The 22,074-nt window shown below is 59.6% G+C and overlaps 1 protein-coding gene across 1 annotated transcript in view; it reads right to left on the bottom strand.

Annotated features, from left to right (window-relative positions):
• Window positions 1–22,074, bottom strand: part of DMBT1 (deleted in malignant brain tumors 1) — a 256,667-nt gene that overhangs the window by 162,153 nt on the left and 72,440 nt on the right. Inside the window, exons 7-26 of the mRNA XM_059661998.1 lie at window positions 21,330–21,389; window positions 20,308–20,637; window positions 19,316–19,342; window positions 18,441–18,500; window positions 17,424–17,753; window positions 16,445–16,471; window positions 15,584–15,631; window positions 14,571–14,900; window positions 13,603–13,629; window positions 12,742–12,789; window positions 11,728–12,057; window positions 10,749–10,775; window positions 8,577–8,624; window positions 7,559–7,888; window positions 6,570–6,596; window positions 5,709–5,756; window positions 3,379–3,708; window positions 2,390–2,416; window positions 1,517–1,576; window positions 497–826 (exon numbers count right to left, since the gene is read on the bottom strand). Coding sequence (XP_059517981.1) covers window positions 497–826; window positions 1,517–1,576; window positions 2,390–2,416; window positions 3,379–3,708; window positions 5,709–5,756; window positions 6,570–6,596; window positions 7,559–7,888; window positions 8,577–8,624; window positions 10,749–10,775; window positions 11,728–12,057; window positions 12,742–12,789; window positions 13,603–13,629; window positions 14,571–14,900; window positions 15,584–15,631; window positions 16,445–16,471; window positions 17,424–17,753; window positions 18,441–18,500; window positions 19,316–19,342; window positions 20,308–20,637; window positions 21,330–21,389 — 2,844 coding nt within the window. The remainder of the gene's footprint in view (window positions 1–496; window positions 827–1,516; window positions 1,577–2,389; window positions 2,417–3,378; window positions 3,709–5,708; window positions 5,757–6,569; window positions 6,597–7,558; window positions 7,889–8,576; window positions 8,625–10,748; window positions 10,776–11,727; window positions 12,058–12,741; window positions 12,790–13,602; window positions 13,630–14,570; window positions 14,901–15,583; window positions 15,632–16,444; window positions 16,472–17,423; window positions 17,754–18,440; window positions 18,501–19,315; window positions 19,343–20,307; window positions 20,638–21,329; window positions 21,390–22,074) is intronic.

The following is a 22,074-nucleotide window of genomic DNA, read 5'->3' on the forward strand; positions in this document are numbered from 1 at the left end:
TGGGAACCAGGATCATCAGAGAGAAAAGCTGCCCCAGAGCCCACCCTTCTCTTCCTGCAAAAACAGAGCAGGGGCTCCACCGGAAGCCTGGGCCACGGGACTCACCTGGGGTGGTCACGACGATGGGCGAAGCTGCGAGAAAGAGAAGCAAAGGGGTCAGTCCTGGGCCCAGAGTGTGTGGGAAGGAGGCCCTCAGCATGCGGACAGAGGGGCTCCTGTATGTCCCCCCCGACCCCCGTGGCCTCAGAATTGCTCCGGGGAGCGGCCCACGGGAGCTGCCTAGTAAGTATAGGGGCTCTTCTCTAAAAAAGGTGTTGGGGTTTATCTGAGGGCCAGGCTGGGCCATGCGACAGCCACCCCCAAACTTCCAGGAACCCAGCAGCTGCTGGCGATGCGAGCTTGAAACTGAAACGGCCCGTCTCCTGCTGGGCTGAGGTGAGAGGAGCCCTGGAACCAGGGTGCCACACTAACAGGGAGGCCCCGAGACGACACGCACCTGAGCAGATGACGCCGGCGTCCTCATGGTGCCCACAGTTGTGTGAGTTCCAGCCCCTGTGCGGGCAGCTCCACAGGAAGGACTCGTGCCCCGAGCAGCTCACATCGTCCAGCACGATAGGGCCTGAGCCCTGTCCGAACCGGGCACTTCCTGGGGCCGACCTTGCCCAGCCACAGCCCAGCTGCCTGCACACCACGTTGGCGTCGTTGGTGTCCCACCCGTCGTCACACACGGTGCCCCAGGAGCCTTGGTAGAGGACCTCCACGCGGCCCTGACATGAGTCACTGCCGTTGACCAGCCTCAGGGACAAACGCGAGTCGTTCCCGAACCCTAGAGGACGGCACAAGGACACCTCCTCCATGTCCGTGCTGAGCTCCAGGCCCGAGGTAGGTTCTAGCTCAGGGCCTTCCTCAGGCCACGCCCTAGGGCAGGCAGTCAGCTTTGGACACCCCAGGGGTTCACCTCCATCACAGGGAAAGGATCGGGGACATCCTGTCCTGCCAGGCCTAAGGGTGCTCCTAGGTAGGGAGCCCCAGGATTGCCATGCGGTTAGCTGGACTGCCCCCAGCATCCACCTGGGCCACCCAGGGTGCAGATTCAAGGCTCTGGGGAAAGGCCAAGGCCATGGCCTCTTGGGCCACATATTTCTTCTCCATGGTCCTGCCTGACTTGAGGCAAAGCCCTTGGAAGGAATGGGACCACATCTGTCAGACAGGAGAAGACAGAGACTCAACCCCCTGAGGCTGAGCCTGCACGGGGCTCTCAGCAGGTCCCAGGAGGCCTCCAGGGCTGACCCTGAACAACAGGGGAAGGTCCTGGCTGAACCTCCTAACAAGCCCTCAAGAGACAAGTCACCAAACCACCATGTCAGACCAGGACCTGGTCAGAGACCCTGCTCTGGACCCACCCCCTACAGGGACAAGGATGAGGATGGCCCATGTGGAGCCTCTTCCTGTCACTACCATCCAAGGCATGATTCAGAGGCAGAGAGAAGCCCTGAGAGGGTGAAGGGTCCAGTACCTGCTGTTGTTTGAAGAGAGACAGGTGTGGATGGAGTTGTGGAAGGAGTTGTCCATGCGTCTGGAAAGGAGAATATAGAGAAAGGCCTTGGTGAGGCCTCATGAAAGGAGTCCTTCCCAAAAGGGGGGGTGAGTCAGCGTGACTTTCCCATGTGCCTCCTGCACGTGCTCCCTGCCTGTCCGCAGCCTCCGCCAGTGCAGACTCATCGTGGTCGAAGTCCTGGGAGAGACCAGCAGCATCCCTCCACCTCTCTGACCACCATGTCCCTCCCCATCAGAAGACCTTTCCCATTTCTCCCCCATGAGCCAGGCACTCACTGGTGGCTTGAGGTGTTGGCCTGACTCTGAAGCTTGGATAGAAAGAGTCAGGGCCTGGTGACTGAACCTGGAGGCAATCACAGGTCCTGGTACCCAGAGGACCCTCAGCACATGTTCACTGCCATCCCTGGGCACTGTCTCTGCCCCCTTGGGATGTGGGTGTGACCATGCCGGCCCTCATGGTGCGGCAGGTGTGAGAAGAGGAGAGAACCCGGAATCCTGCTGTCCCGCCATCAGAAAGCCAGTGGGCATCAGTGTCCACTCTCCCACAAAGCCCTCCTCAGCCTGGAGCCACAGGGCCACCTTCATGGAAGGGGAGGCACTTCTCTGACCATCGGCCGCTCTCCCCCGGGACAGCTGCCAAGTATCTGCTGAGAACTCACAAGGAGGATGGACAGATAGAGCCTTTGGCATCCCCATTCCCGCAATAGATAAGGAGACAGAGGGCAAAAGTGTGGTCCAGATGGGGTTCAAAGAGCCATGGGTCAGCTGGAGAGGGCCGACGGCAGAGGGGGGCAGGAGAGAGGGACATCCCTGCAGAGTTGACAGGACTCACCTGGCCAGGATGTGGTGGTTGGAACACCTGTGGGAAGAAAAGGACAGTCAGACACCATGCTCCCAGGTGCCCGGCCCGGATCCCAGGTTGTGGACCCTCAGCTTCTACACACGGAACTGATTCCATGCTCATGCCCTGGAGGGGGTGGGGGGGAAACAGCAGTGTGCCCCACACCTCATAGTACTTCCAAAGCCATGCCCTCTGTCTCCTCCCATCGCCTGCCTCCCAGAGACTGAGGACTTCCTATCCAATGTATACAAGCAAGTGTCATGCCTGGGACAGGCCACTGGGGCCCTGGTGTTGACCCTAGAGAATGAATGGGCAATGACCCCACCAAATGGGGTCAATCAATGTGCACACTGACGTTTCAGCCTTGACCATTTCTGATATTGAGAGTTTACACCCATTTCTAGAGTTTTTCAAGAGGTCATAATAGCCCATCCCCAAAGCCCCCATAGGTTCCTTCCATTCATTGGCCACCTGCCATCTCCCACCTCCCCCTGCTCCCTCCCACTCTCTCTGTCCTTCACAGAGGACCTCAGTGCTCTCAGGGTGTCACCTCTGCCTCACTATCATGGCGTCCACAGGTGACACCGTCCTCACAGAAGGGAGATGCTCACCAACCCCCACACCCAGGGACCAGCTGCCCTGGTGGAAGCCCCAGACACCCTGCAGGTGGCAGTGAGCTGCCTCCGGGGGCACAAGAGCAGGCTCCTCTCTGTGCTCCGGACGCTGCCTCTTGTGCATGAACACGGAGCTCAGGCCCCTTCCAGCCAGTTCCAGGCACTGCCTTCAGGATGCTGGGCGCATGGACCCACCAAGTTGATGTGTAGTCTGAGCAGGAGACCTAGCACCTGGGCACCTGCTGCCCTGAGTCACTCCAGTGCCTGGGGGACAGTACGAGGCTCAGGCAAGGCCCTGGCATGGGAAGTGAGCGTGTTCTCAGCAGCATCTGCTAAGAAGAGCCACCAGGGACGGTAGCGACGCACCTGAGCAGATGACGCCGGCGTCCTCCCCGTGGTTGCAGTTGTGCACGTTCCAGGGATTGTGCGGGCAGCTCCACAGGTAGGACTCGTGCCCTGAGCAGCCCACGTCATCCAGCACGATCGGGCCTGTGCCCTGTCCGAACCGGGCACTTCCTGGGGCCGACCTGGCCCAGCCACAGCCCAGCTGCCTGCACACCACGTTGGCGTCGTTGGTGTCCCACCCGTCGTCACACACGGTGCCCCAGGAGCCTCGGTAGAGGACCTCCACGCGGCCCTGACACCGGTCACCGCCGTTCACCAGCCTCAGGGCCAGAGCTGAATCGGTCCCGAAATCTAAGGACAGCACAAGGACACCTCCTCCATGTCTGTGCTGAGCTCCACGCCCGAGGCAGGTTCTAGACTCAGGGCCTCCCTCATGGCCACTCCCAGGGGAGGCAGTCATATTTGGACATGCCCAGGGGTTCATCTCCATCACAGGGAAAGGACCGGGACATCCTCTCCGAACAGGTCTAAGGGGGCTCCTAGGTAGGGATCCCCAGGATTGCCCATGAGGTGAGAAATGCCACCTGTATCCACCAGGGCCACCCAGGGTGGAGGTCCATGGCTCCGGGGACAGGACAAGGCCATGGTCTCCTTGGCCACTTATTTTTTCTCCATGGTCCTGCCTGACTTGAGGCAAAGCCCTCGGAGGGGATGAGACCTCTGTCAGACATGAGAGGAAAGAGACTCACTCTCTGAGGCTGAGCCAGAACAGGGGACTCAGCAGGTCCCAGGAGAACTTAAGGGCTGACCCTGAGCAACAGGGGAGGATCCTGGCTGAGCCTCCTCCCAGAAGCCCACTGGAGACAAGTCACAGGCCAACAATGTCAGACATGGACCTGGTCAGAGACCCTCCTCTGGCCCCATCCCCCTACAGGGACAAGAAAGATGATGGCCGATGTGGAGTCTCTTCCTGTCACGATCCATCCCAGGCGTGATTCAGAGGCAGAGAAGGGCCCTGGGAGGGTGAAGGGTCCTGTACCTGTTGTTGTTTGAGGATGCACAGTTGTGGAAGGAGGTGTCCATGCGTCTGGAAGGGACAACAAAGAGAAAGGCTTTAGTAAGGCCTGAGGAAAGGAGTCCTTCCCAAAAGGGTGGGACAGTCAGCGTGACTTTCCCATGTGCCTCCTGCACGTGCTCCCTGCCTGTCCACAAGCCTCCCGCTCAGCTGGGTCATCGGGGTCGAAGACCTGGGAGAGACGAGCCGCATCCTCCACGCCTCTGACCAACATGTTCCTCCCCATCAGAAGACCTTTCCCATCTCTCCCCCAGGAGCCAGGCACTCACTGGTGGCTTGACATGTTGGCCTGACTCTGAAGCTTGGATAGAAAGAGTCATGGCCCGGTGACTGAACCTGGAGGCAAGCACAGGTCCTGGTACCCAGAGGACCCTCAGCACATGTTCACTGCCATCCCTGGGCACTGTCTCTGCCCCCTTGGGATGGGGGTATGAACATATTGGCCCTCAGGGTGCGGCAGGAGTGAGAGGAGGAGAGAACCCGGAAGCCTGCTGTCCCCCCATCATAAAGCCAGTGGGCATTAGTGCCCACTCTCCCACAAAGCCCCCCTCAGCCTGGAGCCACGGGGCCACCTTCATGGAAGGGGAGGCACTTCTCTGACCATCGGCCACTCTCCCCTGGGATGGCCGCCAAGTATCTGATGAGAACTCAGAAGGAGGATGGACAGATAGAGACCTTGGAATCCTCCCTTTAGTAAAGGAGACAGAGGGCAAAAGTGTGGTCCAGATGGGGTTCAAAAAGCCAGGGGTCAGCTGGAGAGGGCCAACTGGCAAAGTATGCTCCTAGGTAGGGAGCCCCAGGATTGCCCACAGGGTGAGCAGGACTGCCGCCGCATCCACCAGGGCCATCCAGGGTGGAAGTACATGGCTCCAGGGACAGGTCAAGACCATGGCCTCTTTGGCCACTTATTTCTTCTCCTCGGTCCTGCCTGACTTGAGTCAAAGCCCACAGAGGTGATGGGACCTCTGTCAGACATGAGAGGACAGAGACTCACATCCTGAGTCTCAGCCAGCATTGGGGTCTCAGCAGGTCCCAGGAGGCCTAGAGGGCTGACACTGATCAATGGGGTAGGGTCCTGGATGAGCCCACTCCCAGAAGCCCACTGGAGACAAGTCAAAGCCAACCATGTCAGACAAGGACCTGGTCAGAGACCCTCCTCTGCCTGTCCAGAGGGACAAAGATAAGGATGGCTCATGGGGAGGCTCTTGCTGTCACGTTCCATCCAGGCGTGATTCAGAGGCAGAGAGGGGCCCTGGGAGGGTGAAGGGTCCTGTACCTGTTGTTGTTTGAGGAGGGGCAGTTGTGGATGGAGTTGTCCACACGTCTGGAAGAGACAACAGAGAGAACAGCCGTGGTGAGGCCTCAGGAAAGGAGTCCTTCCCAAAAGGGTGGGTCGCTCAGCGTGACTTTCCCATGTGCCTCCTGCACGTGCTCCCTGCCTGTCCACTAGCCTCCTGCTCGGCTGGGTCATCGGGGTGGAAGGCCTGGGAGAGACCAGCAGCATCCTCCCCGTCTCTGACCGCCATGTCCCTCCCCATCAGAAGACCTTTCCCATCTCTCCCCCATGAGCCAGGCACTCACTGGTGGCTTGAGGTGTTGGCCTGACTCTGAAGCTTGAGTAGAAAGAGTCAGGGCCTGGTGACTGAACCTGGAGGCAATCACAGGTCCTGGTACCCAGAGGACCCTCAGCACATGTTCACTGCCGTCCCCGGGCACTGTCTCTGCCCCCTTGGGATGTGGGTGTGACCATGCCAGCCCTCATGGTGCGGCAGGTGTGAGAGGAGGAGAGAACCCGGAATCCTGCTGTCCCGCCATCAGAAAGCCAGTGGGCATCAGTGTCCACTCTCCCACAAAGCCCTCCTCAGCCTGGAGCCACGGGGCCACCTTCATGGAAGGGGAGGCACTTCTCTGACCATCGGCCGCTCTCCCCCGGGACAGCTGCCAAGTATCTGCTGAGAACTCACAAGGAGGATGGACAGATAGAGCCTTTGGCATCCCCATTCCCGCAATAGATAAGGAGACAGAGGGCAAAAGTGTGGTCCAGATGGGGTTCAAAGAGCCATGGGTCAGCTGGAGAGGGCTGATGGCAGAGGGGGGCAGGAGAGAGGGACATCCCTGCAGAGTTGGCAGGACTCACCTGGCCAGGATGTGGTGGTTGGAACACCTGTGGGAAGAAAAGGACAGTCAGACACCATGCTCCCAGGTGCCCGGCCCGGATCCCAGGTTGTGGACCCTCAGCTTCTACACACGGAACTGATTCCATGCTCATGCCCTGGAGGGGGTGGGGGGGAAACAGCAGTGTGCCCCACACCTCATAGTACTTCCAAAGCCATGCCCTCTGTCTCCTCCCATCGCCTGCCTCCCAGAGACTGAGGACTTCCTATCCAATGTATACAAGCAAGTGTCATGCCTGGGACAGGCCACTGGGGCCCTGGTGTTGACCCTAGAGAATGAATGGGCAATGACCCCACCAAATGGGGTCAATCAATGTGCACACTGACGTTTCAGCCTTGACCATTTCTGATATTGAGAGTTTACACCCATTTCTAGAGTTTTTCAAGAGGTCATAATAGCCCATCCCCAAAGCCCCCATAGGTTCCTTCCATTCATTGGCCACCTGCCATCTCCCACCTCCCCCTGCTCCCTCCCACTCTCTCTGTCCTTCACAGAGGACCTCAGTGCTCTCAGGGTGTCACCTCTGCCTCACTATCATGGCGTCCACAGGTGACACCGTCCTCACAGAAGGGAGGTGCTCACCAACCCCCACACCCAGGGACCAGCTGCCCTGGTGGAAGCCCCAGACACCCTGCAGGTGGCAGTGAGCTGCCTCCGGGGGCACAAGAGCAGGCTCCTCTCTGTGCTCCGGACGCTGCCTCTTGTGCATGAACACGGAGCTCAGGCCCCTTCGAGCCAGTTCCAGACACTGCCTTCAGGATGCTGGGCGCATGGACCCACCAAGCGGACGTATAGCCTGAGCAGGTGACCTAGCACGTGGGCGCCTGCTGCCCTGAGTCACTGCAGTGCCTGGGGGACAGTACGAGGCTCAGGCAAGGCCCTGGCATGGGAAGTGAGCGTGTGCTCAGCAGCATCTGCCAAGAAGAGCCACACGGGACGGTAGCGACGTACCTGAGCAGATGACACCGGCGTCCTCCCTGTGGTTGCAGTTGTGCACGTTCCAGGGACTGTGCGGGCAGCTCCACAGGTAGGACTCGTGCCCTGAGCAGCCCACGTCGTCCAGCACGATAGGGCCTGAGCCCTGTCCGAACCGGGCACTTCCTGGGGCCGACCTGGCCCAGCCACAGCCCAGCTGCCTGCACACCACGTTGGCGTCGTTGGTGTCCCACCCGTCGTCACACACGGTGCCCCAGGAGCCTCGGTAGAGGACCTCCACGCGGCCCTGACACTGGTCACCGCCGTTCACCAGCCTCAGGGCCAGAGCTGAATCGGTCCGGAAATCTAAGGACGGCACAAGGACACCTCCTCCATGTCTGTGCTGAGCTCCACGCCAAAGGCAGGTTCTAGACTCAGGGCCTCCCTCATGGCCACTCCCAGGGGAGGCAGTCATATTTGGACATGCCCAGGGGTTCATCTCCATCACAGGGAAAGGACCGGGACATCCTCTCCGAACAGGTCTAAGGGGGCTCCTAGGTAGGGAGCCCCAGGATTGCCCATGAGGTGAGAAATGCCACCCGTATCCACCAGGGCCACCCAGGGTGGAGGTCCATGGCTCCGGGGACAGGACAAGGCCATGGTCTCCTTGGCCACATGTTTATTCTCCATGGTCCTGCCTGACTTGAGGCAAAGCCCTCGGAGGGGATGAGACCTCTGTCAGACATGAGAGGAAAGAGACTCACTCTCTGAGGCTGAGCCAGAACAGGGGACTCAGCAGGTCCCAGGAGAACTTAAGGGCTGACCCTGAGCAACAGGGGAGGATCCTGGCTGAGCCTCCTCCCAGAAGCCCACTGGAGACAAGTCACAGGCCAACAATGTCAGACATGGACCTGGTCAGAGACCCTCCTCTGGCCCCATCCCCCTACAGGGACAAGAAAGATGATGGCCGATGTGGAGTCTCTTCCTGTCACGATCCATCCCAGGCGTGATTCAGAGGCAGAGAAGGGCCCTGGGAGGGTGAAGGGTCCTGTACCTGTTGTTGTTTGAGGATACACACTTGTGGAAGGAGGTGTCCATGCGTCTGGAAGGGACAACAAAGAGAAAGGCTTTAGTAAGGCCTGAGGAAAGGAGTCCTTCCCAAAAGGGTGGGACGGTCAGCGTGACTTTCCCATGTGCCTCCTGCACGTGCTCCCTGCCTGTCCACAAGCCTCCCGCTCAGCTGGGTTATCAGGGCCAAAGGCCTGGGAGTGACCAGCCGCATCCTCCACGCCTCTGACCAACATGTTCCTCCCCATCAGAAGACCTTTCCCATCTCTCCCCCTTGAGCCAGGCACTCACTGGTGGCTTGACATGTTGGCCTGACTCTGAAGCTTGGATAGAAAGAGTCATGGCCCGGTGACTGAACCTGGAGGCAAGCACAGGTCCTGGTACCCAGAGGACCCTCATCACATGTTCACTGCCATCCCCGGGCACTGTCTCTGCCCCCTTGGGATGGGGGTATGACCATGTTGGCCCTCAGGGTGCAACAGGAGTGAGAGGAGGAGAGAACCCAGAAACCTGCTGTCCCCCCATCATAAAGCCAGTGGGCATCAGTGTCCACTAACCCACAAAGCCCCCCTCAGCCTGGAGCCACGGGGCCACCTTAATGGAAGGGGAGGCACTTCTCTGACCATCGGCCACTCTCCCCCGGGATGGCCGCCAAGTATCTGATGAGAACTCAGAAGGAGGATGGACAGATAGAGACCTTGGAATCCTCCCTTTAGTAAAGGAGACAGAGGGCAAAAGTGTGGTCCAGATGGGGTTCAAAAAGCCAGGGGTCAGCTGGAGAGGGCCAACTGGCAAAGTATGCTCCTAGGTAGGGAGCCCCAGGATTGCCCACAGGGTGAGCAGGACTGCCGCCGCATCCACCAGGGCCATCCAGGGTGGAGGTACATGGCTCCAGGGACAGGTCAAGACCATGGCCTCTTTGGCCACTTATTTCTTCTCCATGGTTCTGCCTGACTTGAGGCAAAGCCCACAGAGGTGATGGGACCTCTGTCAGACATGAGAGGACAGAGACTCACATCCTGAGTCTCAGCCAGCATTGGGGTCTCAGCAGGTCCCAGGAGGCCTAGAGGGCTGACACTGATCAATGGGGTAGGGTCCTGGATGAGCCCACTCCCAGAAGCCCACTGGAGACAAGTCAAAGCCAACCATGTCAGACAAGGACCTGGTCAGAGACCCTCCTCTGCCTGTCCAGAGGGACAAAGATAAGGATGGCTCATGGGGAGGCTCTTGCTGTCACGTTCCATCCAGGCGTGATTCAGAGGCAGAGAGGGGCCCTGGGAGGGTGAAGGGTCCTGTACCTGTTGTTGTTTGAGGAGGGGCAGTTGTGGATGGAGTTGTCCACACGTCTGGAAGAGACAACAGAGAGAACAGCCTTGGTGAGGCCTCAGGAAAGGAGTCCTTCCCAAAAGGGTGGGTCGCTCAGCGTGACTTTCCCATGTGCCTCCTGCACGTGCTCCCTGCCTGTCCACTAGCCTCCCGCTCGGCTGGGTCATCGGGGTCGAAGGCCTGGGAGAGACCAGCCGCATCCTCCCCGTCTCTGACCGCCATGTTCCTCCCTATCAGAAGACCTTCCCATCTCTCCCCCTTGAGCCAGGCACTCAGTGGTGGCTTGAGTCTTTGGCCTGACTCTGAAGCTTGGGTAGAAAGAGTCAGGGACTAGTGACTGAACCTGGAGGCAATCACAGGTCCTGGTACCCAGAGGACCCGCATCACATGTTCACTGCCATCCCCGGGCACTGTCTCTGCCCCCTTGGGATGTGGGTATGACCATGCTGGCCCTCAGGGTGCGGCAGGTGTGAGAGGAGGAGAGAACCCAGAAGCCTGCTGTCCCAACTTCAGAAAGCCAGTGGTCATCAGTGTCCACTCTCCCACAAAGCCCTCCTCAGCCTGGAGTCACGGGGCCACCTTCATGGAAGGGGAGGCACTTCTCTGACCATCGGCCGCTCTCCCCCGGGACGGCCGCCAAGTATCTGATGAGAACTCAGAAGGAGGATGGACAGACAGAGTCTTTGGAATCCCCCAACCCCCATAGTTAAAGAGACAGAGGGCAAAAGTGTTGTCCAGATGGGGTTCAAAGAGCCATGGGTCAGTTGGAGAGGGCCGAACGGCAGAGGTGGGCAGGAGAGAGGGACATCCCAGGAGAGGTGGCGGGACTCACCTGGCCAGGATGTGGTGGCCTGAGCAGCTGTGGGAAACAAAGGACAGTCAGACACCAAGCTCCCAGGTGCCCGGCCCAGATCCCAGGTTGATGACCCTCAGCTTCTATACACGGAACAGACGCTGTGCACATGGCCTTGGGTGGGGGGGACACAGGAGTGCTGCCCCGAACCTTGCAGTCCTTCAAAGCCACTCCCTCTGTCCCCAGCCATCGCCTGCCTCCCTGAGCCTGAGGACTCCTGTCCAGTGTATGGAAGCCAGTGTCATGCCTGGGACAGGCCATCAGGGTCCTGGTGTTGACCCCAGCAAGAACGGGTAATGACCCCACCAAATGGGGTCAATCAATATGCACACTGATGTTTCAGCCTAGACCTATTTTGCTAAAGGGAGTTTACACCCATTTCTAGACTTTTCCATGTGGTCATAATGCCCCATCCCCAAGGCTCCCATTGGCTCCTTCCATTCATTGGCCACCTGCCATCTCCCACCTCCCCTGCTCCCTCCCACTCTCTCTGTCCTTCACAAAGGACCTCTTTGCTCTCAGGTTGTCCCCTCTGTGTCACTATCTGGGAGCCCCCAGGTGACACCGTCCTCACAGAGGGGAGGAGCTCACCAACCCCCACACCCAGGGACCAGCTGCCCTGGTGGAAGCCCCAGACACCCCGCAGGTGGCAGTGAGCTGGCTCCGGGGGCACAAGGCCAGGCTCCTCTCTGTGCTCAGGACGCTGCCTCTTGTGCATGAACACGGAGCTGAGGCCCCTTCGAGCCATTTCCTGGCACTGCCTTCAGGATACTGGGCGCGTGGACCCACCAAGCGGACGTTTAGCCTGAGCAGGTAACCTAGCACCTGGGTGCCTGCTGCCCTGAGTCACTCCTGTGCCTGGGGGACAGTACAAGGCTCAGGGGGGCCCTGCTGTGGGGAGTGGGCGTGTTCTTAGAAGCATCAGCCAAGAAGAGCCACCAGCAAGGCAGAAACCCACCTGAGCAGATGACACCGGCGTCTTCGTGGTGCCCACAGTTGTGTAAGTTCCAGCCATTATGCGGGCAGCTCCACAGGAAGGACTCATGCCCCGAGCAGCCCACGTTGTCCAGCACGATCGGGCCTGAGCCCTGTCCGAACCGGGCACTTCCTGGGGCCGACCTGGCCCAGCCACAGCCCAGCTGCCTGCACACCACGTTGGCGTCGTTGGTATCCCAACTGTCATCACACACGGTGCCCCAGGAGCCTCGGTAGAGGACCTCCACGCGGCCCTGACACCGGTCACCGCCATTCACCAGCCTCAGGGCCAGAGCTGAATCGGTCCCGAAATCTAAGGACAGCACAAGGACACCTCCTCCATGTCTGTGCTGAGCTCCATGCCCGAGGCAGGTTCTAGACTCAGGGCCTCCCTCATGGCCACCCCTAGGGCAGGTGGTCAGCTTTGGACACCACAGGGGTTAATCTCAATCACAGGGAAAGGATCGGGGACATTCTGTCCATCCAGGTATAAGTGTGCTCCTAGGTAGGGAGCCCCAGGATAGCCCATGAAGTGAGCTGGACGGCCCCCTGCATCCACCAGGGCCACGCATGGTGGAGGTCCATGGCCCAGGGACAGGCCAAATCCATGGCCTCCTTGGCTACTTATTCCTTCTCCTCGGTCCTGCCTGACTTGAGGCAACGCCCTCAGAGGTGATGGGACCACGTCTGCCTGACATGAGAGGACAGAGACTCACACCCTGAGTCTCAGCCAGCATTGGGGTCTCAGCAGGTCCCAGGAGGCCTAGAAGGCTGACACTGATCAATGGGGTAGGGTCCTAGAAGAGCTCTTCCCAGAAGCCCACTGGAGACAAGTCAAAGCCAACCATGTCAGACAAGGACCTAGTCAGAGACCCTCCTCTGCCTGTCCAAAGGGACAAAGATAAGGATGGCCCATGAGGAGGCTCTTGCTGTCACGTTCCATCCAGGCGTGATTCAGAGGCAGAGAGGGGCCCTGGGAGGGTGAAGGGTCCTGTACCTGTTGTTGTTTGAGGAGGGGCAGTTGTGGATGGAGTTGTCCACACGTCTGGAAGGGACAACAAAGAGTAAGGCCTTGGTGAGTCCTCAGGAAAGGAGTCCTTCCCAAAAGGGCGGGTCGGTCAGCGTGACTTTCCCATGTTCCTCCTGCACGTGCTCCCTGCCTGTCCACTAGCCTCCCGCTCGGATGGGTCATCAGGTTCGAAGGCCTGGGAGAGACCAGCCGCATCCTCCCCGTCTCTGACCGCCATGTTCCTCCCTATCAGAAGACCTTTCCCATCTCTCCCCCTTGAGCCAGGCACTCACTGGTGGCTTGAGGTGTTGGCCTGACTCTGAAGCTTGAGTAGAAAGAGTCAGGGCCTGGTGACTGAACCTGGAGGCAATCACAGGTCCTGGTACCCAGAGGACCCTCATCACATGTTCACTGCCATCCCCGGGCACTGTCTCTGCCCCCTTGGGATGTGGGTGTGACCATGCTGGCCCTCAGGGTGCGGCAGGTGTGAGAGGAGCAGAGAACCCGGAAGCCTGCTGTCCCGTCATCAGAAAGCCAATGGGCATCAGTGTCCACTAACCCACAAAGCCCTCCTCAGCCTGGAGTCACGGGGCCACCTTCATGGAAGGGGAGGCACTTCTTGACCATCGGCCCCTCTCCCCTGGGATGGCCCCCAAGTATCTGATGAGAACTCAGAAGGAGGAAGTACAGACGAAGTCTTTGGAATCCCCCTTCTCTGAATAGTTAAAGAGACAGAAGGCAAAAGTGTTGTCCAGATGGGGTTCAAAGAGCCATGGGTCAGTTGGAGAGGGTTGAACGGCAGAGGTGGGCAGGAGAGAGGGACATCCCAGGAGAGGTGGCGGGACTCACCTGGCCAGGATGTGGTGGCCTGAGCAGCTGTGGGAAACAAAGGACAGTCAGACACCAAGCTCCCAGGTACCCGGCCCAGATCCCGGGTTGATGACCCTCAGCTTCTGCACACGGAGCTGACGCCGTGCACATGGCCTCGGGGGGACACAGCAGTGCTGCTCCGAATCTCACAGTTCTTCCAAAGCCACGCCCTCTGTCCCCAGCCATCGCCTGCCTCCCTGAGCCTGAGGACTCCTGTCCAGTGTATGGAAGCCAGTGTCATGCCTGGGACAGGCCATCAGGGTCCTGGTGTTGACCCCAGCAAGAACGGGTAATGACCCCACCAAATGGGGTCAATCAATATGCACACTGATGTTTCAGCCTAGACCTATTTTGCTAAAGGGAGTTTACACCCATTTCTAGACTTTTCCATGCGGTCATAATACACCATCCCCAAGGCTCCCATTGGCTCCTTCCATTCATTGGCCACCTGCCATCTCCCACCTCCCCCTGATCCCTCCCACTCTCTCTGTCCTTCACAAAGGAACTCTGTGCTCTCAGGTTGTCCCTTCTGCATCACTATCTTGGACCCCCAGGTGACACCGTCCTCACACAGGGATGTGCTCACCAACCCCCACACCAGCTGCCCTGGAAGGAAGCCCCAGACACCCTGCAGGTGGCAGTGAGCTGGCTCCGGGGGCACAAGGCCAGGCTCCTCTCTGTGCTCAGGAAGCTTCCTCTTGTGCATGAACACGGAGCTCAGGCCCCTTTGAGACTGTTCCTGGCACTGCCTTCAGGATGCTGGGTGCATGGACCCACCAATTTGACGTGCATTCTGAGCAGGTGACCTAGCACTTGAGAGCCTGTGGCCCTGAGTCACTGCAGTGCCTGGGGGACAGTACGAGGCTCAGGGGGGCCCTGGCGTGGGGAGTGGGCGTGTTCTCAGCAGCATTAGCCCAGAAGGGCCACCAGGGATGGTAGCGACGCACCTGAGCAGATGACGCCGGCGTCCTCTCCGTGGTTGCAGTTGTGCACGTTCCAGCCGCTGTGCGGGCAGCTCCACAGGAAGGACTCGTGCCCCGAGCAGCCCACGTCGTCCAGCAGGATCAGGCCTGAGCCCTGTCCGAACCGGGCACTTCCTGTGGCCGACCTGGCCCAGCCACAGCCCAGCTGCCTGCACACCACGTTGGCGTCGTTGGTGTCCCACCCGTCGTCACACACGGTGCCCCAGGAGCCTCGGTAGAGGACCTCCACGCGGCCCTGACACCGGTCACCGCCGTTCACCAGCCTCAGGGCCAAACCAGCATCGGTGCCGAAACCTAGAGGACGGCACAAGGACACCTCCTCCATGTCTGTCCTGAGCTCCAGCCCTGAGGCAGGTTCTTGACTCAGGGGACCCTCATAGCCACACCCCAGGGCAGGCAGTCAGCATTGGACAGACCAGGGATTCACCTACATTACAGAGAAACGAGCCGGGACATCCTGTCCTGCCAATTCTAAGGGTGCTCCTAGGTAGGAATCCCCACGATTGCCCATGGGGTGAGGACTACCCCCCATATCCACCAGGGCCACACAGGGTGGAGGTCCATGGCTCCGGGGACAGGCCAAGGCCATGGCCTCCTTGGCCACCTATTTATTCTCCGTGGTCCTGCCTGACTTGAGGCAAAGCCCTCGGAGGGGATGGGACCTCTGTCAGACATGAGAGGACAGAGACTCACCCACCCTGAGGCTGAGCCAGCACAGGGGTCTCAGCAGGTGCCAGGTGGCCTCTAGGGCTGACCCTGAGCAACGGGGAGGGTCCTGGATGAGCCCACTCCCAGAAGCCCCCTGGAGACAAGTCCTCAGCCAACCATGTCAGACAAGGACCTGGTCAGAGACCCTCCTCTGCCTGTCCAGGGGGACAAGAATGAGGATGGCCTACGGGGAGCTCTTCCTCTCACGTTCCATCCCGGACGTGATTCAGAGGCAGACAGGGGCCCTGGGAGGGTGACGGGTCCTGTACCTGTTGTGGTTTGAGGAGGGGCAGTTGTGGAAGGAGTTGTCCATGCATCTGGAAGGGACAACAAAGAGAAAGGGGGTGGTGAGGCCTTAGGAACGGAGTCCTTCCCAAAAGGGTGGGTCGGTCAGCGTGACTTTCCCATGTGCCTCCTGCACGTGCTCCCTGCCTGTCCACAAGCCTCCTCCGCGGCTGGGTCATCGGGGTCAAATTCTGGGATAGACCAGCCGCATCCTCCCCGTCTCTGACCGCCATGTTCCTCCCCATCAGAAGACCTTTCCCATCTCTCCCCCTTGAGCCAGGCACTCACTGGTGGCTTGAGGCTTTGGCCTGACTCTGAAGCTTGGATAGAAAGAGTCAGGGCCTGGTGTCTGAACCTGGATGAAATCACAGGTCTGTTACCCAGCAGACCGTCATCACATGTTTACTGCCATCCCCGGGCACTGTCTCTGCCCCCTTGGGATGCGGGTATGACCATGCTGGCCCTCAGGGTGCGGCAGGTGTGAGAGGAGGAGAGAACCCGGAATCCTGCTGTCCCGTCATCCGAAAGCCAGTGGGCATCAGTGTCCACTCTCCCACAAAGCCCTCCTCAGCCTCAAGCCACGGGGCCACCTTCATGGAAGGGGAGGCACTTCTCTGACCATCGGCCGCTCTCCCCCGGGACCGCTGCCAAGTATCTGATGAGAACTCACAAGCAGGTAATACAGACGGAGTCTTTGGAATACCTTCCACCCCAATAGATAAGGAGACAGAGGTCAAAAGGGTGGTCCAGATGGGGTCCAAAGAGCCATGAATCAGCCTGAGAGGGCCAACAGGCAGAAGGGCAAGAGGAGAGAGGGACATCCCAGAGAGATGGCTGGGACTCACCTGGCCAGTATGTGGAGGCCTGAGTAGCTGTGGGAAGAAAGGGACAGTCAGACCAAGCTCCCAGGTGCCTGGCCCAGATCCCGGGTTGGTGACCCTCAGCTTGTACACACAGAGCCGACGCCGTGCACATGGCCTCAGAGGGGACACAGCAGTGCTGCCCCGCACCTCATAGTTCTTCCAAACCCATATCCTCTGTCTCCTGCCATTGCCTGCCTCCCTGAGCCTAAGGACTCCTGTGCAGAGTATGGAAGCCAGTGTCATGCCTGGGACAGGGCATCAGGGTCCTGGTGTTGACCCCAGAGCCTGAACGGGTAATGACCCCACCAAATGGGGTCAATGAATATGCAGACTCATTTCTCAGCCTAGACCCATTCTGCTAAAGAGAGTTTACACCCATTTCTAGACTTTTCCATGCGGTCATAATGCCCCATCCCCAAGGCTCCCATTGGTTCCTTCCATTCATTGGCCACCTGCCATCTCCCACCTTCCCCTGCTCCCTCCCTCTCTCTCTGTCCTTCACAAAGGACCTCAGTGCTCTCAGGTTGTCCTCTCTGCGTCACTATCATGGAGTCCAAAGGTGACACCGTCCTCACAGAAGGTAGGTGCTTACCAACCCCCACACCCAGGGACCAGCTGCCCTGGTGGAAGCCCCAGACACCCTGCAGGTGGCAGTGAGCTGGCTGCGGGGGCACAAGGCCAGGCTCCTCTCTGTGCTCAGGAGGCTGGCTCTTGTGCATGAACACGGAGCTCAGGCCCATTTGAGCCAGTTCCTGGCACTGCCTTCAGGATGCTGGGTGCGTGGACCCACCAAGTTGATGTGTAGTCTGAGCAGGTGACCTAGCACGTGGGTGCCTGATGCCGTGAGCCACTCCAGTTACTGGGGGACAGTATGAGCCTCAGGAAAGGCCCTGGCGTGGGGAATGGGCGTGTTCTCAGCAGCATCAGCACAGAAGGGCCCCCAGGGATGGTAGCGACGCACCTGAGCAGATGACGCCGGCGTCCTCTCCGTGCCCACAGTTGTGTGAGTTCCAGCCCCTGTGTGGGCAGCTCCACAGGTAGGACTCGTACCCTGAGCAGGCTACATCATCAAGCACGATCGGGCCTGAGCCCTGTCCGAACCGGGCACTTCCTGGGGCCGACCTGGCCCAGCCACAGCCCAGCTGCCTGCACACCACGTTGGCGTCGTTGGTGTCCCACCCGTCGTCACACACGGTGCCCCAGGAGCCTCGGTAGAGGACCTCCACGCGGCCCTGACACCGGTCACCGCCGTTCACCAGCCTCAGGGCCAAACCAGCATCGGTGCCGAAACCTAGAGGACGGCACAAGGACACCTCCTCCATGTCTGTGCTGAGCTCCAGGCCCAGGCAGGTTCTAGACTCAGGGCTTCCCTCAAGGCCACGCCAAAGGGCAGACAGTCATCTTTGGACATGCCCAGGGGTTCATCTCCATCACAGGGAAAGGATCAGGAAGTCCTGTCCTGCCAGGTCTAAGGGTGTTCTAGGTAGGGAGCCCCAGTATTTGCCCATGAAGTGAGGACTGCTCCCCGCATCCACCAGGGCCACCCAGGGTGGAGGTCCATGACTCCGGGGACAGGCCAAGGCCATGGCCTCCTTGGCCACCTATTTATTCTCCGTGGTCCTGCCTGACTTGAGGCAAAGCCCTCAGAGGAGATGGGACCTCTTTCAGACATGAGAGGACAGAGACTCACCCACCCTGAGGCTGAGCCAGCACAGGGGTCTCAGCAGGTGCCAGGTGGCCTCTAGGGCTGATACTGAGCAAAGGGGAGGGTCCTGGCTGAGCCTCCTCCCAGAAGCTCCCTGGAGACAAGTCCTCAGCCAACCATGTCAGACAAGGACCTGGTCAGAGACCCTCCTCTGGCCCAACCCCCTACAGGGCAAGGATGGGTATGGCCACATGGAGCCTCTTCCTCTCAAGTTCCATCCCAGGCGTGATTCAGAGACAGAGAGAAGCCCTGGGAGGGTGATGGGTCCTGTACCTGTTGTTGTTTGAGTAGAGGCAGTTGTGGTTGGAGCTGTGGAAGGAGGTGTCCATGCGTCTGGAAGGGACAACAAAGAGAATGTTTGTGGTGAGGCCTTAGGAACGGAGTCGTTCCAAAAGGGCGGGTCGCTCAGCATGACTTTCCCATGTGCCTCTTGCACGTGCTCCCTGCCTGTCCACTAGCCTCCTGCTCTGCTGGGTCATCGGGTTCGAAGGCCTGGGAGAGACCAGCCGCATCTCTCCACGTCTCTGACTGCCATGTGCCTCCCCATCAGAAGACCTTTCCCATCTCTCCCCCAGGAGGCAGGCACTCACTGGTGGCTTGAGGTGTTGGCCTGACTCTGAAGGTTGGATAGAAAGAGTCAGGGCTTGGTGACTGAACCTGGAGGCAATCACAGGTCCTGGTACCCAGCGGACCCTCAGCACATGTTCACTGCCATCCCTGGGCACTGTCTCTGCCCCCTTGGGATGTGGGTGTGACCATGCTGGCCCTCATGGTGCGGCAGGTGTGAGAGGAGGAGAGAACCCGGAAGCCTGCTGTCCTGTCATCAGAAAGCCAATGGGCATCAGTGTCCACTATCCCACAAAGCCCTCCTCAGCCTGGAGCCACGTGGCCACCTTCATGGAAGGGGAGGCACTTCTCTGACCATCGGCCGCTCTCCCCCGGGACAGCTGCCAAGTATCTGATGAGAACTCACAAGGAGGATGGACAGACAGAGCCTTTGGCATCCCCGTTCCCCTAATAGTTAAAGAGACAGAGGGCAAAAGTGTGATCCAGATGGGGTTCAAAGAGCCATGGGTCAGCTAGAGAGGGCTGACAGGCAGAGGTAGGCAGGAGAGAGGGACATCACAGGAGAGGTGGCTGGGACTCACCTGGCCAGGATGTGGAGGCCTGAGCAGCTGTGGGAAGAAAGGAACAGTCAGACCAAGCTCCCAGGTGCCCGGCCCAGATCCCGGGTTGGTGACCTTCAGCTTCTACACACAGAGCTGACACTGTGCACATGGCCTTGGGGAGGGGGTGTAGGAGGGGGGGACAGAGCAGTGCTGCCCTGAACCTCACAGTCCTTCCAAAGCGACTCTCCCTGTCCCCTGCGATCGCCAGCCTCCCTGAACCTGAGGACTCCTGTCCAGACAATGGAAGCCAGTGTCATGCCTGGGACAGGCCATCAGGGTCCTGGTGTTGACCCCAGAGCCTGAACGGGTAATGACCCCACCAAATGGGGTCATTCAATATGCACACTGATTTCTCAGCCTAGAACCATTCTGCTAAAGAGAGTTAAAACCCATTTCAAGACTTTTCCACGCGGTCATAATGCCCCTTCCTCAAGGCTCCCATTGGCTCCTTCCATTCATTGCCCACCTGCCATCTCCCACCTCCCCCTGCTCCCTTCCACTCTCTCTGTCCTTCACAAGGACCTCTGTGCTCTCAGGGTGTTCCCTCTGGGTCACTGTCTGGGAGCTTCCAGGTGACACCATCCTCACAGAGGGAGGAGCTCACCAACCCCCACACCCTGGGACCAGCTGCTCTGGTGGAAGCCCAGACACCCTGCAGGTGGCAGTGAGCTGGCTGCGGGGGCACAAGGCCAGGCTCCTGTCTGTGCTCAGGAGGCTGCCTCTTGTACATGAACACGGGGCTCAGACACCTTGAGCCAGTTCCAGGCACTGCCTTCAGAATGCTGGGCGCATGGACCCACCAAGCGGACGTATAGCCTGAGCAGGTGACCTAGCACGTGGGTGCCTGATGCCGTGAGCCACTCCAGTTACTGGGGGACAGTATGAGCCTCAGGAAAGGCCCTGGCGTGGGGAATGGGAGTGTTCTCAGCAGCATCAGCACAGAAGGGCCCCCAGGGATGGTAGCGACGCACCTGAGCAGATGACGCCGGCGTCCTCTCCGTGCCCACAGTTGTGTGAGTTCCAGCCCCTGTGTGGGCAGCTCCACAGGTAGGACTCGTACCCTGAGCAGGCTACATCATCAAGCACGATCGGGCCTGAGCCCTGTCCGAACCGGGCACTTCCTGGGGCCGACCTGGCCCAGCCACAGCCCAGCTGCCTGCACACCACGTTGGCGTCGTTGGTGTCCCACCCGTCGTCACACACGGTGCCCCAGGAGCCTCGGTAGAGGACCTCCACGCGGCCCTGACACCGGTCACCGCCGTTCACCAGCCTCAGGGCCAAACCAGCATCGGTGCCGAAACCTAGAGGACGGCACAAGGACACCTCCTCCATGTCTGTCCTGAGCTCCAGGCCCATGGCAGGTTCTAGATCTAGATACAGGGCCTCCCTCATGGCCACGCCCAAGGGCAGACGGTCATCTTTGGACATGCCCAGGGGTTCATCTCCATCACAGGGAGGGATCGTGGCGGCCTGTCCTGCCAGGTCTAAGTGTGCTCCTAGGTAGGGAGCCCCAGGATTGCCCATGAGGTGAGGACTGCCTCCCGTATCCACCAGGGCCACACAGGGTGGAGGTCCATGGCTCCGGGGACAGGCCAAGGCCATGGCCTCCTTGGCCACCTATTTATTCTCCGTGGTCCTCCTGACTTGAGGCAAAGCCCTCAGAGGAGATGGGACCTCTTTCAGACATGAGAGGACAGAGACTCACCCACCCTGAGGCTGAGCCAGCACAGGGGTCTCAGCAGGTGCCAGGTGGCCTCTAGGGCTGATACTGAGCAAAGGGGAGGGTCCTGGCTGAGCCTCCTCCCAGAAGCCCCCTGGAGACAAGTCATCAGCCAACCATGTCAGACAAAGACCTGGTCAGAGACCCTCCTCTGGCCCAACCCCCTACAGGGCTAGGATGGGTATGGCCACATGGAGCCTCTTCCTCTCAAGTTCCATCCCAGGCGTGATTCAGAGACAGAGAAGGGCCCTGGGAGGGTGATGGGTCCTGTACCTGTTGTTGTTTGAGTAGAGGCAGTTGTGGTTGGAGCTGTGGAAGGAGGTGTCCATGCGTCTGGAAGGGACAACAAAGAGAATGTTTGTGGTGAGGCCTGAGGAAAGGAGTCGTTCTAAAAGGGCGGGTCGCTCAGCATGACTTTCCCATGTGCCTCCTGCACGTGCTCCCTGCCTGTCCACTAGCCTCCCGCTCGGATGGGTCATTGCTGTCGAAGGCCTGGGAGAGACCAGCCGCATCCCTCCACGTCTCTGACCGCCATGTTCCTCCCCATCAGAAGACCTTTCCCATCTCTCCCCCATGAGCCAGGCACTCACTGGTGGCTTGAGGCTTTGGCCTGACTCTGAAGCTTGGGTAGAAAGAGTCAGGGCCTAGTGTCTGAACCTGGAGGCAATCACAGGTCCTGGTAGCCAGAGGACCCTCAGCACATGTTCACTGCCATCCCCGGGCACTGTCTCTGCCCCCTTGGGATGTGGGTATGACCATGCTGGCCCTCAGGGTGCGGCAGGTGTGAGAGGAGGAGAGAACCTGGAAGCCTGCTGTCCTGTCATCAGAAAGCCAGTGGGCTTCAGTGTCCACTCTCCCACAAAGCCCTCCTCAGCCTGGAGCCACGTGGCCACCTTCATGGAAGGGGCGGCACTTCTCTGACCATCGGCCCCTCTCCCCCGGGACGGCCGCCAAGTATCTGCTAAGAACTCACAAGGAGGATGGACAGACAGAGCCTTTGGCATCCCCATTCCCATAA

This window comes from Myotis daubentonii, chromosome 13, assembly GCF_963259705.1.
Source record: "Myotis daubentonii chromosome 13, mMyoDau2.1, whole genome shotgun sequence".
NCBI lineage: Eukaryota > Metazoa > Chordata > Mammalia > Chiroptera > Vespertilionidae > Myotis > Myotis daubentonii.